Raw genomic sequence first — 15,656 nt, 5'->3', positions numbered from 1 at the left:
ACATCTCTCTTATATGAGGAATGCAGGTATCCGGACTTGGGTTAGAACATCCAATCAAGATGACCAATTCCTGGTATCTGAACGATAGGTAAGGTACGGTAGGTGGAGAGATGGGCTTTCCTTTTCCTTGCCCAGGTTTATCTCTGCGCCTTGCCAATTGGTGCCTTTTCCCATATCATAACTGGCTTAGCTGGGTCCCAAATTACGTAGAAGGACCATGGCAAAGAAAGCAATAATACACCATCATCCTACCAGGCTTATCTGATTCGGCCGTTCAGGCTTCGGGGGGTTGCGGTTGCTTATCATGGGGAGGACTCCACGAAAGGGACCATGCATGCGAGTCCGCATCGCTAGCTCGCAGAGTCTGAGAGCCGGAACCGGTTTAACGGCTGGGGTATCTTGTCCTTGTCATCATCGCTTTAGTCCCCCCGCCGAGATGGGGTTGTAGAGCATATCGGCGTACAAAGTAGAATTAGCAAAGTCTTTTTTGGTTCTGGAGTTGTTATCCGTTATCGCGTAAACGAGGAGATTGGGCTCGTGTGGACGGTCATGAAAGTCCCGGCCGATGTCGGTAGTTGGATTTCGGTTTCCCGGGGCCCGGGTCATTTTTGTACGCAGAAGCGGGAGGCGTCGGCCGTCACTACTCCGATAGAAGGTACTGACAGTGGCACTTGACCACCCACAAGATACACCTATGTACGAATCCTAACCTTTGGTACATGAACGGTCTACACAACGAGACCCAGCACTAAGGTTCAATCTCACCTCATCTCCCACCGAGACGTCATCATCTGAGAAAAGGGAACAAACGGGCGCAAAGAATCCCGACACAACGGTTTCCCCCCAGCGTGTTTCCAGCGGGCCGGTAAACTCAGTCGGAGCCGATCCGACACGCAAAAGCATAGACGGTCTCCAATCGTGTTCAAACTTTGACAAGCTTATTCCAAGGTCCCCCGCGCATGGAATTGTTTCTCGAAAGAGACAGCCCACGCTAGCTTCAGTCTAGTCTGAAGAAACAGCAGATAAGCCCAACTCTCTGCTGGGTTGTCATCAACGAGCGAACTAAAGTGGATAAAGGCACCTGAAATTGGAGAACGGGGAACGGAGAACGGGCCAAGAAGTCATGAGGAGTTGGAGTCAGTCAAGCTTGTCCTTGGCCCCGACTAACACCTCCAGAGCCTGCAGATTAGGTACATGTAATCTGCCTTCCCCCGCCTTCTCGTCTCCGATATCTCCAAGCCGTCTTCCCTGCGTCGGCTTTTTCACACATGTAGTCTCCAAGTGGGTTAGCTAGTAGTTATCGCAAATGCCGATAGCGACACGGAAAGTACTCTGCAGCACCTTACCTCACTCCGTATGCGGGGCTTTTTAGTACGAGGAGGTCCCCACTGATCGAACAAGTCATTGCTCTATTGAACCTGTGCGTCTAGAAGATAAGAAACGTCTTTGTGAAGATGCGAGGAGAGAGTAACCCACTTGCTCACTTCCCAGCCTCCACTGTCAGGATAGTCCCTGTCGACAACCCCACGCAACCCGGTTGCCTGGGTTAACTCCGGCTGGCAACCGGCAACTTTACTCTCGATAGTCATGAGAACCTCCATGTTTGGCACTAATCCCATCACCTTACAACGCACAATAATCAAACATAGAAAACTTGAAGTCGTATCGTCATTAAGTAGTCAAAACTCATTGAACACCTCCCGCACAGTCATTCCCTTAGGGATCACCAGTGTCAGGTAAGTGATTAGAGTCGACAACTAGAGGTATCCTAGGATGTGCCCAGCCGGGCCATCAATGCTGTTGAAAAAAATCATTCGACAATGGTTTCGTCCCAGCTTGTTCTGGAATTTTTTGACCGTCCCGCGCTCTGCTATGCAAACCAAATTCCACGAAACCCGAAAAATGCCAACTACGTTGGCACGTTCATTTCTCCGAGTCGACCGTCCACAAGTTGTCGTATGAGCAGGAGACAGCAGCCTTGCTTGCTTGTCCCTTGCCGAAATCGCCATCTCCCAGCCACACGTATTATGATATCGACAAAGGCGGGCTCGAAAGTCCCGCACACAAGGTATAGACTTGTATTGAAAGTCGACCCAAGAAGCCCGAGCAGCCTCACGACCAGCCCAGAGTTTCGAGCGTGTTGCGCGCATCGGACGCGCTCATGCCGCTGACACCCAGCGAGCGTACTTGGGTGCCCTTACGCAACCGCTGCACGCCCACGGCGACCTTCCAGGCCTCTTCTTCATCCAGGACAAACATGTATCGCTTGCCCTCTTGGTCTCGGACTGTAGCGCGCAGCACGTGCAGGCTCTTTGTCTTCCACTCTCCAGTCTGTCCGGACGAAGATGCAATGTTAGTATCTTTGAATTTGGTGTCGCACAAGCCAAGACGACAGCAACTCTTGCAAGCACGCAACATTTCGGTCAGGTAGGCATCGGCTTCGTCGCCCGTGAGCGTCTTGGTGGCTCCCCGATCCGCCGTACGGGCTCGCTGATTCGCCATTTTTTGAAACAAACCCGAAGGATGGTTCGCGGAATTCATCGCAGGGGCAGAAGCAGCATTCGAATTCAAGCAGTGCGGGGGGCACCATACCTCGACCAGCTTTAGCGTCCAAGCCTTGACGTCCCACTCGCGCTGCGGGACGCCGCGGACGTCGTCGTCGATGAAGAGACCTTCGGTCGTGATTCGCAGGATGAGCCCATCTGTCACTGTGCCAAACCCCGAAACGAGCTGGCTCGCAGGTGTCTTTGCGAACTGGTTCATGAACAGATAGACAGCCCTGATGACAATTTTGTCGGGATCTTTGGTCGTGTAAGGGCCGCGCATGCTAGGCGGCGGCGTTGTTCTTGTCGTGGTGGCCGACGGGGCCCACGATGACTCGGAGCCGACGGAAGACGCGGGTCGGTGTCTCGGCTTATCGTAGGGTCGATACGAGTATTGGTCTTCGTCGACAGTGCGTGCCGACGGTCGCGGCGGTTGTCTGGCCGTGTTGGAGGATGAAGCTGCGGAGGGCGCCGGCCTTGGAGGCGGCATAGAGCTAGCAGAGGGGGGAGGTCTCGGGGGAGCGGACGATGCGGACGGGGGAGGTCTCGGCGGCGTGGAAGCCGTCGTGGAGGGGGGAGCTGGGGGTCGGCCGTTGGGCCACATACTCGTCTTCTCGCCGGACGAGTAGGCGTAGCTACTTCCCTTGCGTGCCTTTTCGGCTTCTTCGGCCTCCTTGGCCTTGCGCGCAGCTTCCTCTTTGGCCTTGCGAGCTGCCTCCTCCTCGGCCAGCTTCTTGGCCTTTTCTGCCTCTTCGCGATCTTTCTTTGCCTTTTCTGCTTCCTCGCGCTCTCTCTTGGCTTTCCGAAAGGCCTCGAGTTGCGCCTCGACACGGGCTTTGCGGGCGGCGGCTTCGGCAGCCTCCTTCTTGCGGGCCTCCTCGCGCGCCTTGTCCTCCTTCTCCTTGTTGGCCTTGAGCTCCCGCTCCTTTGCCTCCTTTGCTTCGCGTTCCCTGGCGGCCTTGGCTTCCTCTTCGGCCTTTTCTTTTTCGCGCTGTAGTTTCTCTCTTTCCTGACGTTCCTTTTCAAGTTTCTGTTTCAAGTCTTCCTTTTCGCGTATCTCTTGCTCCAGTTTTTCTCGCCTTTCGCGGTCCTCCTGCTCCCTCCTCGCTCGTTCTCGAGCTTCCCTCTCTCGGAACTCCCTCAGCTTCCGTGCCGTCTCTGCTTTTCGGCGCTCTTCCTCCTCCTTTGCCTTGCGCTCCTGTTCGCGCTTCTTCGTCTCCTCCCGTGCCTTCTCCCAGGTGTTTGCTTTCGGCGGATCAGGTTTTGGCTTTGGTGGGGGAGGAGGATCTGGTTTTCGAGGTTCCGGCTCTGGCTCAGGTTCAGCTTCAGGGTCCTGAGGGGGTGGAGGCTGAGGTCGTTCTTGCCATTGAGACCTAGGACCGCCGTTTCCCGCGCCGTGGTTGGGCGGCGGGCTGTTCGGAGGAGGGCTGTTATATTGATTGCCGTGAGGCGGCGGAGGCGGCGGCGGGCCAGCATTCGCGTAGCTGTTGTTGAAGTTCGCGCCGGAGCCATAGCCACCAGGGCCGGGGCGGTAGCCACTCGAGCCGTTATTTGTAGATGCGCCCTGGTTTTGCGACTTGCCCCAAGCCCACGCTCCCACGCCGACAGCTATGACAAGCAGGGCCATACCCATGTTTCCCATGCCCTGGTAGGTAAACCACCATGCCTTGAAAGCAGGCGCCATGCTCTGGAACATGACGACCATGACAAGGGCGCATGCGAAGCCAGCGGCGAAGCTAGGGCCATTGGGGGCCAGAGAGGGCAAATAGATGAATCCACCGCCCTTATCGCGCTGGGGAATGACGAATATGTCATAATTGCCTGGGCCCAGGCCACTGCCAGGAGGTGGAGAGCCAGCAGTGGTTTTGGGTGCCTCGCCATGTGGCGGAGGCGGTGGAGGAGCGCTCATGCTGAGCGGACCTCAGCTCTTGGTGGAGAGTGGTGATTGTTGGCAGCGAATGCCGACTGAGGTGGTTGAAATAAGAGCCTTGAAGCTCTTTTGGAGACCTGGGGTCTCGGTCGAGGTTGGTGAAGCAAGCAGAAGTCTAGTGGTATCTCAGGAGGTCCATTGACGGTCGTTATATCGTGAAGCGTCTGCACAGAAGCCATGAGCATTTTCTTCTTTTTCCAGCAGCAGCGAAATTGTGTGCCATCTGATAGCTAGAAGGCAAGAAGTGGCGGTGGGATGACCAGCAGCAAGGCATAGAGTGGCAGAAAGAAAAAGGTAAAGCAGTGTATGTAATAAAAGTACTCACAAGCAACAATGAGGAAAAACAAACGCCAGAAGCCAAGAGAGAAAAAGACGGGCAAATACCAAGACGTCAAAGCGAGAGAGGGGTCGGATCGGGTCTCTTGAGAGGTATTTGTCGTCGATGCTTGGTGCCTGGGCCGAATGAATCGTGTTCTTCCCGCTCCGGCCTTGCGCTTTTTTGCAGGTGGCGGGTGCTTGGTGGTTCAAATTGTGTCCGATCGCGGGGAAGCAGGCTGAGACAAGAAAATATTCTTGTTGTTCTGGAACTTGCCCTGCTGGTTAGTAAGGAAGTTTTGGAGGGAATAGAGCTGTCTGGTGACACGGCGCCGTTCCTGGTGGAGGACGGGTTTGGTGGTGGTGTTGAGGGAAAATATGACGGGGAAGCGGACGAGAAGGGGCCAGGAATTCTTTTGTGTTTACTTTGGGAATTTCTCATGGGCGACCGGGGGGAGAGGTAGCGGCGGATTGTGGTGGTGGTGGACTTTGGGGGAGCCAAAGTTGGGGGTGTGTGACTGGGCGCTAGTGGCTGGCAGTACGTACCAACGTCCTTTTGGGTACCTCAAGACGCTGAAGGACACTGAGAGAACAAAAAGAGACTCTTGTGATCGCTATAGCAGGCCCACTTATACACACACTGACCTCTCTTAAGCGAAGGAATGGTGACATTTTGACAGCTGCGAATTGAGCTGAAGGAAGGAAGGCACTTGGACACTCAGGCCCGATACCGAATGGCAGGTGCCGCCGCCAGCTGTACTACTTACTCCGTACTGATATTGTACACGGAAGTAGGCGTCTTGTGTCTCAGAACAACTCACTTTAACCTCCATTCCATCTCCATCTCCTTGTGGCTGTTGTTCTCTGCTTTCAGTTCGCTAGCTTCGAACCTTTTGTTCTTTACCCGTTGCACCTGCATGTGGCCGCCTGGGGTAATGTCCTTGGCCCGACTGGAATGCCAACTGAGCGTTCGTCGGGAAAAGACTGCCATCCTAGCTTCCACCTCATACCTGAGAGGATGTTCCTTGCAACCGACGGGACCCTGAAAAAATAAGACAAAAAATCCAAACCACCGGATGACCAAGCTCCAGCCACCGCTCCCAGCAGACACCGCGATACGTGTTTGTTTCCCTCACGAATAGACATCCATACGCTTCCACCTGTTCACTATGACTGCAAGATGACCTCTCGCTTTCCTCCTCGGATCATCAACACTGGAAAGGAAGGATATCAGCCAACGAAAGGACGGCAAACGAACTTTGTCCACTCATCGCCAACGGATCATCATAACAAATCACCGTTGCCGAGCCCACCGAAACCCTCCTCGCCCAGCTCAATCGAGCAAACCGCCTCCGATTCAGACCCTCCTCCCCTCTTTCAACGGTCCAATCTCAAGACTTCACTCAATCTCCTGCCTATGACAGGCTATCAACCGAGTCGCATGCGGTCTGTCTGAGCGGTCAATCAGTGGGAATCACTCGGAATCACAGAGAGAAAGCTCCACCTGGGACCTCCATGGCAGCGAATCGCGGGTCTTGAGGCTATTTCCCCCGGTAATAGGCGGCAGGCCCTCGGCGCCAGCACATCCACTCTGGACATAGGAGGGCGGTGCGGGAGAGGAGCAGGAGGGGGAAAAGAGGAGAGCCACCGTGGACGGAGTCCACACGACCTCCGCCAGTCCCGTACGGAGATAGTATCATCGCAATCACCTCGACTTTCATCATCTTGCTCTCGCGCCCAGCTCACTGGGCTTCCCTTGGGTCGATTAGGTTCAATACTCGATGGACTCGAATACGACGGCTGATCGGGCGAACACTGCAATTGCGACTGCAACATTGCAATGAGCCAGGCTGGGCAAGCAGGGCACCATTGGGCGCCAATTGTGACACTGCGGCGTCATCTCATTTCAACGGTCTTTGTGGTGGAGCAGGGTGGTGCTTCTGTCTCGACTCTTCTTCTTCTTCTTTGTCGTTTTATCCTTTCACACTTTTTTTTAAACTTTTCCCCTCTCGGAAACGGTTCCTCGCAGTCGTTGCCCAGCAACCGCGGGAAGTCCCTTGCACCGTCGGGTGTACGGTGTGCCCCATCCCGGCGCTCGGGTGACGTACCAAATGTCACCAAGTGGGCGTGGCCACAACGTGCCACCGTGCCACACTAAACGTCTTTCTGCCGGCCGGCAACCGCTGACTATACGGATACAGATACTTCGACACAACATCTAGGCAGCCAAAGGTTGAGCCGAGAGATGCAAAAAACAGTCAAACTGACGATGGCTTCACTTTGCTCATGCATACACCAAAATTATATCGCCCCTCTCTAGCCTCCAGTCTTCGCCCAATAACCACGTGCTTCACGTTTCTTTTCCCGCGACGAGGCGAAAAAGGGAGAAATCAGGGCGATGTGACGGCAACTGCATGCAACCAACCCGCCACTCGATAACGGCAGGGGGTCCCCGTCCGTAAGCAACCGCCGTCTGCATGTGCATGAGGAACGGTCCGGCGCGAGAGAAACACAGCACCGTCGCGTCCCCTACTGCATCTCCCGACTCCCGAGATCTCCCAGAGCTGATTGTCTTGGGATAACATGGCTGCTGCAGTAAGGCTGGCGATATAGGTCAGCATCTGAGGCAGCCTCTGGTATATCTAATTGTCTTGGCACAATCGGGATTCTACGTGCAAGCGTGAAGGCGCCATCCATGGTCAAGAGTCCCCTCTTACAATATGTTGGCCAAGCTCTTTGACATCGATTTGTTCAGACTCGCGAATGCAACGTGGGTGGCCTCAGTCTGATCTAGCGCCAGAGTTTGATAAGAGATCCATTGAGCCTGGAGAAAATGGCGTTGCGGAATTAGACGATGGGCTCACAATACACCCATTGCACGAACCATAAAATCATGCGGACGAACGGCCCATCGAAGCTTCCCAGACGAGCTCATTCTTGTCTACCTTGTCAGAGGAGCTTTACACGAGTAAAGACTTCGTCTCAAAAAGGCTCGATGAGGCGCAAGATTGCAGTCTCTTGGCTTTGTGAATAATGATGAAACCAAGGCCACGCAGCCTCGTCGGTAACTTCACACCGGTGGTGAGTACGTATGTAGAACACAGCTCTAGGAGTTAAACGGTAAGACTCAGTGAGTTGGGCAATCTACTGTTGTCCATGGGTGTATGGCAACACCAATGCCAGCATGAACTACGCTTTGCTCAGGTAGAAACCCATGTTCTAATCTGCATGGGTGGACAATGTAATCATGAATGAGTAAGCATCAATCTAGATAGAAATTAAACTCCCAAGCTAGAACTACCATAAGGCAAGATACACTGGTATTTCCAATCTCAACTTGCAAAAACAAACAACAGAGAGCAAAGCTTGGAGGAATTGATCAGAGATAAAAATGAGTTGAAATCGCTATTGTTGCAAAGTATGTAAAATTGTCGAGAAAAAAAGAAGCCCTCCATCGTACTCGCGTACGTAAAACGTCGTTGTACTGTCGCGGCAAGAAAAACCATCCCTCACACCGAACGAAGGGTATGGTAAAGATGAATTTCATCGACGAGCCCGCGCGACCAACAAGACGGACCCAAACTCCAGGCACCACGCAAAAGAATCCAATACCCGCCCGCCGACCCAAAGAAACCACACCACGACACCGAGGACAGCGACCACGGACCGGGCAGCGAAACCGCCCGCGACAACCAACGGCGGTGCCGCTGTAGGCCGAGGCGCCGTACCCGTCACAATCACCGTCCCTACTTCCTCAACCCCCTCCTCTGACAGCGACCCGCGTCAAAACTTCTTGATCCGCTTCTTGGCGACATCAATCTTGCCCCCAACCCGATCAGCGTCCTCGTTCAGCCGGTCCAGCATCTTGGTCTGCTCCGTCACCTCCTCGTTGATCTGCAGCCCAATCTCCTTTTGCCGCCGCACAATCGCCGCCAGGGTATTCACCTGCTCGTCCTGCTCGCTCATCATCTGCCGCTGCAGCTGCACGACCCCGTTGTTGTCCAGCTCCCGCGTCCGCTCCGTCTCTGGCAGCGGGGCACCCAGGACCCGTCCGCCGGTTCTCGCCCCACCGCCGCCGCCACTCCTCCCCAATAATGCGGCCTTGTCGCCCGCCGCGGCCCACCCTTCCCGTCCGCCGGGTCCGCCGCCGCCGTTTCTGCTGTTTCCTTGCGCCATGCTGTTGCTGAGTTTGTCGAGCCCTTCCCTTTCGACGCGAGCGGAGGAGAGCAAGTCCCTCCTGCGCCGCAATTCACCGTCTCCGAGCCGTCCGCCCTCCTGCATGGCTCTCAACCCATCCGCGAGGGTGCTCACCAGCGTATTAGCCTTGACCAGCGCCTTCTTGGCAGCGGCCCCGGCCTCGGCGGCGGCAGAGGTGTTGTTGCTATCCACGGCGCCGTCCCTTCTCGCGAGCTGATTCCGCGCGTCGTGGAGACAGCTCTTCATCTCGCGGTGCAGGTCGAGCCAGGTCGTCGGGTCGGCGGCGCCGGCGCGACCGCTGGTGATGAGGCCGTGGGCGCTGGCGGCGGAGTTGCCTGTGCTGCCGACGCCCGTGCTGGGGAGGTTGAGAAAGGTGCGCCAGGCCGAGGTGTCGCGCCAGCGGCGGTCGGGGGACTCTGCGATGGCGCGGAGGTAGGATTCGAGGCCCTTTCGGCGTTGTTCTGTGAGGTCCGGGGAGGAGACTGTGGATTTGAACCAGGACTTGCCCGGGAGGGGGTTGGGGGGCGCGGCGCCGACGAGGGAGGTGAGGGTCTGGTGGAGGGTTGCAAAGTCGGAGTAGCGCTTTTGGACGACGAAGGATTTGAGAGGCAGGCGGAGGGTGATGTTGTAGAGGGTGTAGGGTTTCGATTCGCCGGTCGAGAGGATGGTTGAGGGGATGGAGATTTCGGCGGGAGGCGCCATTGTGTGTGAAGGGTATGTGTTGTTGTGGTTTGTTTGAGGCGGGAAGTTGTGTAGAGAAGAGAGTTTTGTTTTCGAAGATTGGCGATGAGCGGGGGATGGGATTGTTTGTCGGGTTTGGACGAGGCGGGAGGAAGGCTCGGACGAGCTTGGTGGCCTGTATCGTAGCTCTAGTCCTCAATGGCGGGTTGTAGAGATGGAGGGAATGGATGCTCTGTTGTTCTTGTCGCTCTTCTGGAGGTCGTCTATTGGGGTCGGAGGTTAGATGATGTTGAGGAAATGAGATGGCTCGCAAAATAACAAAAGGCAGCCGTCGTACTGGTCAAGTATTTTTCTGTGTTTGGTGGTCGGAATGATGGCCTTGGTCACTTGTTTGCGTCAGGTCCAAAAAAGGTTTCGGGGGAATGTCTGAGGTTTCTTGTCTCTCCTTTCGTTCAGTCGTTGGAGGGAAGGAGACGGGAGCGAGAAAGAGAGAGCGGTCACCTCAGGTTTCCAGTCAATGTACTGGAACCAAGGTACCTTGCTGTCCCGGTACGCTTGTGCAGTACCTCAGCATGGGCCTAGACTGCTACTTCGAGGTCCCCTGTCAACTCCAGCTTCCCTAACACGGCAGCCTGCTTGGGCTTAGGTAGCACTTTTGGCACTGGAAGAGTCGGGCATGTTGATGGTCGTGTGCCGCTAATTGCTCCAAAGTTGACGCCTGTGGCGCATTGCGTGGAACCACTAAGTTGGGCCCGCAGCAGGAATGACCGCATTTCTGGGACATGCTCAGCTGGGCACCTCGCTTTCTCAGGCACCTGGTCAATCAGGCCAGGAACTGGGCGATGATGACAATGGAACCCAAGTCCGATCTAATCAACATCTGGTCGATCAACATAAACGACCACGGATACTATTGTAGTGACTCGCATGGTAGTGTAATGGATTGATGGAAATTTCTCTTGGTGATCGATCCGTGGATTTTGATTTTTGCAGAAATCCGTCTTTGAAAGTAAATAATCAAGAGTCGACATGCAAAACGCCCCTGCATAAAATACTCGAGCATAACATGACGCTTCTGCCAGGTCATTTGCAGCAAACAGTCTCACACAGCTCTCAGACTACAGGGTCGACTTAAGCTCTGTGATGAGTGTGAAGTCGAGTCTTACCTTTCTCTGATGTGAACTAGATGCTGCAGCACTAAATGTAGGATCGGAATCACGCCCAAATGAACTGGATAGCCATAGTATAATGTGGTCTTGGACGCGTGGCTCAAGCCCTCATACTCTCCTCGTGTCACCCACGAAAACTGACTCGAGGTTCTCAGACAAAACGTTCTGATTCTATCATGACTGCTCATGCGGGACGGGACTGCCGCAAGCTCTGGCCGACTCCTGTCTCGACAGTCCGAGGGCCGCTCAGCCTCATCGCCAGTATACTGATTATTACCTGCCGTAGGGTATTTGTACTAGCGCCAAACCCATGTGCTTTTACCTCCCAAATCCCCTGAACACAACCTCCCATCCAACAACACAACCTCTCTTCCATCTGTGTCATCGTCGCCCTACCTCGAAGTCTCCCGATTTAAAAGGTCTCCTGGTCGTCGACAGCCTCGCCCTCAGCCGGGATCTCGAACCCCTCTTCCGTCGAGTACAGGATAGTCTGGATCTGCTTGACGAGGCCGTCCTCCTGCTTCTCAAGCTCGGGGTCCTCCTCCACGGCCTGCTGCACCAGGAGCTCGATATCGCGGAGCTTGCTGAAGTAGAAGTCACGCTCGCGCTCGAGGCCGACGACTGTCTCCTTGAGAGTGGCGTTCTCCTGCTGCAGGGCAGCTGTGCCGGGGCCCGCTGCCTTGGGAACGCGTGCACCGCCGAGGGGTGTGGTACCGCCCCGTCTGGCGGCAGCCGCACCGGTACCGGACGCGGCACGGGGGGCAGGGCCACCGCCAGAGGGCACGGGGGCGCCCTTTCGCCGGGAGACTGCGTCGTACTCGTGATCGGGGAAATTCAGGTCCCAGAACTTCTTGGTCCATTGCAGGAACTCGAGGTTGTCCTGCATCTTGCACTTGACCAACGCTTCGACGGGGATGGGCTTGTCGACCTGGTGCTTGTGGAAGCAGTCTGTTCAGGAAGTGTCTTGTCAGCCATGACTCTTCGTTTCCGTGTATGATGGATAGACTAGACGCAGAGGCGAGACGGCGTGAGACGGCGCAAACTTACTCTGCAGCACCTTGAAGTTCTGAATGTATGCATATTCGCTGTTGACGTTGAACTTGACTCTAGACATGGGGATATCCATGAAGATGCTGTCGAACACCTGGCAGAGAGCTGCACTGCAGATTGAAACGAAACATTAGCAACCGCCATCATCAAAATCATCATTGGGTCCCACAATAAACACATGGCGGGGGAGGGGTATCCGATCAGCAACGTACCCGGTACCGCATTGCTCGACCTTTGTGATGTTGAGAGAGAGAAGCTGGTTCAGCCACTGGATGAGTTCTTGTCTGGAAAGTCGTGCCGTGTTAGCCACGAGTTGCGATGCGCAGATGTCCAAGATGCTGCCGGGTGTAGCACCGCGATGGAAAGGGATGGAAGCTTTGCCCACCTGGATTCGCCCATTTTGTATGTGTGTGTTTGCCTCTGCGGCTGGAACTGTGTTGACAATCGGGAAAACGCGCTCGGGATGGATGTCAGAAGGAAATTCGTAAGGACGCTCGAGAGAAGCAGAGACGCGGTTGGTAGTAGTGGGTGTTGGTGGTCGAAGAAGTCGAGAAGGAGACGTGTGGAAAGTAGTAAGGTGCCGAGATTGGTTAGGACCAAAAATGACAAGTTGTAAAGCAACAGGGCAGAAATTAAATCTCGTTGCTTTGTCGGTGCCCGGCGTGAAGGCTGCCAAAATTGTTGCCAATAAAATGGTCGCCCAATCAACCATGGTGGGGTCTATCGGGAGTTGCCCCTGCCCCTAAGGTAGAATCTAATGGCAAACACTGTCACGTGCACAAGTCCCAGTCAAGATCAGTACGTATCTTTTTCTTCGTTCCTTCCTTCTGATGAACGAACGGTCCAAGGCCCACTCTGTCCCAATAGTCTGTCGTCTGACCGCCCGTGACAGGGGGATGGTCTCTGAAGACGGCAGAAAAAGTTAAGCTCCACCGTCCGTTCAGAAAAATTTCTGGCTCTGGGAACTGCTGGAGTGTGAGAACAGGCGTGTGTGTGGAAGCTGAACGATACCCCGCGGTCCCGACAATTGTCTTTCTCAACCACCATTCCACCAGTCAACATGGCGCCTTCTCACAAGCGCAAGCAGATCGACGACGACTTCGTCCACACAATCTCCGACAATGACGAGGAAATTGCCGAGGAGGAGACCGTGGCACCGCCGCCCAAGAAGAAGGTGAAGGCCACCAAGAAGTCGAAAAAGGCTGCCAGAGAAGAGTCGCCAGAAAACGAAGTCGCCGAGGGTATCTGGGGCCAGAAAGACGAAGACGATGGTGCTATGGACTCGGATTTCGAATTTGCTCAAGACAATGCCATCGAATTCGGCGACGCAGAGCTCGAGGGTTGGGGCTTCGAAGGCGCAAAGAAGTCCATGAACAGCAATGCCGCCGCGGGCGTTGACCTGGACGAAATCATTCGCAGAAGACGGGCAAAGAAGGGTGGCGAAGACAAGCCGAAGGAGGATAAAGAGGAGGTTGCGGCAGACGCCGAGGTGGATAACGACATGGACGTGGATATCGACCTCGATGACGACGAAGATGGAGTTCTGGCCGACGATGCCTTTGGCATGGGCGTGGACCCTGGTGCCGAGGACTCTGATGCCGAAAAAGAAGACTCTGACGCCGAGGACGCCGAGGATGCAGAGGACGATGACGAGGCAGCATCCGACAACGATTCTGTTGCAACACCCGTGGATCATCCCGATGACCGTGGATCTGACGATGAAGAGGAGGAAGACGCAGAGGAGCAAGCGAAGCGTGACGCTTTCTTTGCCCCCGAAGAGCCTGCAAAGCCCGGCAAGAAGGACACGGCATCATCATTCCAGGCCATGTCTCTTTCCCGTCCTCTTCTGAGAGGTCTGGCTGCCGTCGGTTTCTCCAAACCTACGCCCATTCAAGCCAAGACTGTGCCTATTGCCCTGATGGGCAAGGACGTTGTCGGTGGTGCAGTCACTGGTTCAGGAAAGACGGCCGCCTTTGTGGTTCCCATTCTCGAACGTCTCCTGTACAGACCCAAGAAGGTGCCTACGAGCCGTGTCGTCATCCTCACTCCTACCCGTGAATTGGCTATCCAGTGTCACGCTGTCGCCACCAAGCTTGCCGCTTACACCGATATCAAGTTCACTCTCGCTGTCGGTGGTCTGAGTCTCAAGGCTCAGGAGGTTGAGCTGAGACTGAGGCCAGACGTCATCATCGCCACGCCCGGTCGTTTCATCGACCACATGAGAAACTCTGCCAGCTTCAACGTCGATACCGTGGAGATTCTTGTGCTCGATGAAGCCGATCGCATGCTTGAGGATGGTTTCGCCGATGAGTTGAACGAGATCTTGACGACCCTGCCCAAGTCAAGACAGACGATGCTGTTCTCCGCCACCATGACATCTTCAGTCGACAGGCTGGTGCGAGTGGGCATGAACAAGCCCGCCAGAGTCATGGTGGACTCACAAAAGAACAAGACCGTCACTACCTTGGTGCAAGAGTTCGTGCGTCTGAGGCCCGGTCGTGAGGAGAAGCGCATGGGCTACCTCGTGCACATCTGCAAGACGATGCATACCGAGCGCGTCATCATTTTCTTCCGCCAAAAGAAGGACGCTCACCGAGCAAGAATCATCTTTGGACTGTTTGGCTTGTCTTGCGCAGAGCTTCATGGTAGCATGAACCAGGCTCAGGTGAGTTTGAACGAGTCTTGTTGGTTGAACTTGACTGCTAACGAACTTTGCAGAGAATTGCCAGTGTCGAAAACTTCCGTGATGGCAAGGTCAACTACCTCTTGGCGACGGATCTTGCGTCCCGTGGTCTCGATATCAAGGGCGTCGACACCGTCATCAACTACGAAGCACCCCAAAACATTGAGATTTACGTTCACAGAGTCGGTCGTACCGCCCGTGCCGGCCGCACCGGTGTGGCCATCACGCTGGCGGCGGAGCCGGACCGCAAGGTCGTCAAGGCGGCGGTCAAGGCCGGCAAGGCCAACGGCGCCAAGATCATGAGCCGCGTCATCGAGCCGACGGAGGCGGACAAGTGGCAGGACCAGGTGGACGAGATGGAAGACGAAATCGAGGAGATCATGATCGAAGAGAAGCAGGAAAAGCAGTTCCAGCAGGCCGAGATGCAGCTCAAGAAGGGCGAGAATATCATTCAGCACGAGGCCGAGATCAAGGCGCGGCCGAAGCGGACGTGGTTCGAGACGGAGGAGGACAAGAAGAAGGCCAAGATTGCGGGGCGGGAAGAGCTTAACGGACCGAAGCACGGCAAGAAGCCGAAGCTGAGCAACAAGGACAAGAAGAAGCTCGACGCCAAGGAGATGAGGAGCGAGGACAAGGTGTGGAAGAAGGGCAGGGCAGAGCGCGACGGCAAGGGCGCGGTGCTGAACCTGAAGAAGCAGCCCAAGAAGAAGAATGTGCCGGCCAAGGGGAGGACCAGGGCGAAGCTGGCGCGCCAGAAGCGATGATTTTGAGGTGCTTTACGGTGTCCAAAAGTCTAGACTACAATACCATGTTACAATACCATTTCATTTCTTCACGATTGTCCATTGGTGTGCGTTGCTGAATTGACAGTAGAGTATCAATAACTTCGGCTTTCACAAACCACTTGCAGCAGTACACATCGCTGCCCCAGCAAGTACGGGTTGAAGTCGAAACCCTCATACGGACCAATCCAGATACCTTCACTCTCCTTACGTAGTTACCTTCATGTGGAGATGCAGCATAGCTATCCACCAGTTAGGTACTGTAGATGCACCAGACAGTCTGTGCTTCTTGCGATTGGGGGCCAA

At 55.0% G+C, this 15,656-nt stretch overlaps 4 protein-coding genes across 4 annotated transcripts; 1 reads left to right on the top strand and 3 right to left on the bottom strand.

The window, feature by feature from the left end:
• Window positions 1–2,112: 2,112 nt before the first annotated feature.
• HER10_EVM0000107 (uncharacterized protein) lies at window positions 2,113–5,143 on the bottom strand (the record flags this gene model as incomplete). Its single annotated transcript, XM_035469902.1, has 2 exons — window positions 2,593–5,143; window positions 2,113–2,331 (listed from the first exon to the last, which is right to left on the bottom strand). Exons 1-2 carry the CDS (start codon window positions 4,450–4,452, stop codon window positions 2,113–2,115), a joined length of 2,079 nt encoding a protein of 692 aa, XP_035335546.1. The 5' UTR covers window positions 4,453–5,143.
• A 2,875-nt stretch (window positions 5,144–8,018) lies between these two features.
• Window positions 8,019–10,117, bottom strand: HER10_EVM0012341 (PX domain-containing protein). Its single transcript, XM_035481738.1, has one exon. It carries the CDS (start codon window positions 9,685–9,687, stop codon window positions 8,572–8,574), a length of 1,116 nt encoding a protein of 371 aa, XP_035336658.1. The 5' UTR covers window positions 9,688–10,117; the 3' UTR covers window positions 8,019–8,571.
• An 879-nt stretch (window positions 10,118–10,996) lies between these two features.
• Window positions 10,997–12,564, bottom strand: HER10_EVM0006792 (EB1-like domain-containing protein). The gene is made up of 4 exons (XM_035476368.1): window positions 12,271–12,564; window positions 12,098–12,169; window positions 11,883–11,995; window positions 10,997–11,783 (listed from the first exon to the last, which is right to left on the bottom strand). The coding sequence occupies exons 1-4, from the start codon at window positions 12,282–12,284 to the stop codon at window positions 11,248–11,250; spliced, it is 735 nt and encodes a 244-aa protein (XP_035336160.1). The 5' UTR covers window positions 12,285–12,564; the 3' UTR covers window positions 10,997–11,247.
• A 252-nt stretch (window positions 12,565–12,816) lies between these two features.
• HER10_EVM0012317 (DEAD/DEAH box helicase) lies at window positions 12,817–15,332 on the top strand (the record flags this gene model as incomplete). Its single annotated transcript, XM_035481714.1, has 2 exons — window positions 12,817–14,550; window positions 14,604–15,332. Exons 1-2 carry the CDS (start codon window positions 12,946–12,948, stop codon window positions 15,330–15,332), a joined length of 2,334 nt encoding a protein of 777 aa, XP_035336654.1. The 5' UTR covers window positions 12,817–12,945.
• Between the last annotated feature and the right edge of the window lie 324 nt (window positions 15,333–15,656).

Source organism: Colletotrichum scovillei, assembly GCF_011075155.1.
Source record: "Colletotrichum scovillei strain TJNH1 chromosome Unknown Contig00003, whole genome shotgun sequence".
Classification (NCBI taxonomy): Eukaryota; Fungi; Ascomycota; class Sordariomycetes; order Glomerellales; family Glomerellaceae; genus Colletotrichum; species Colletotrichum scovillei.
This window is presented reverse-complemented; position numbering and strand designations above follow the sequence as displayed.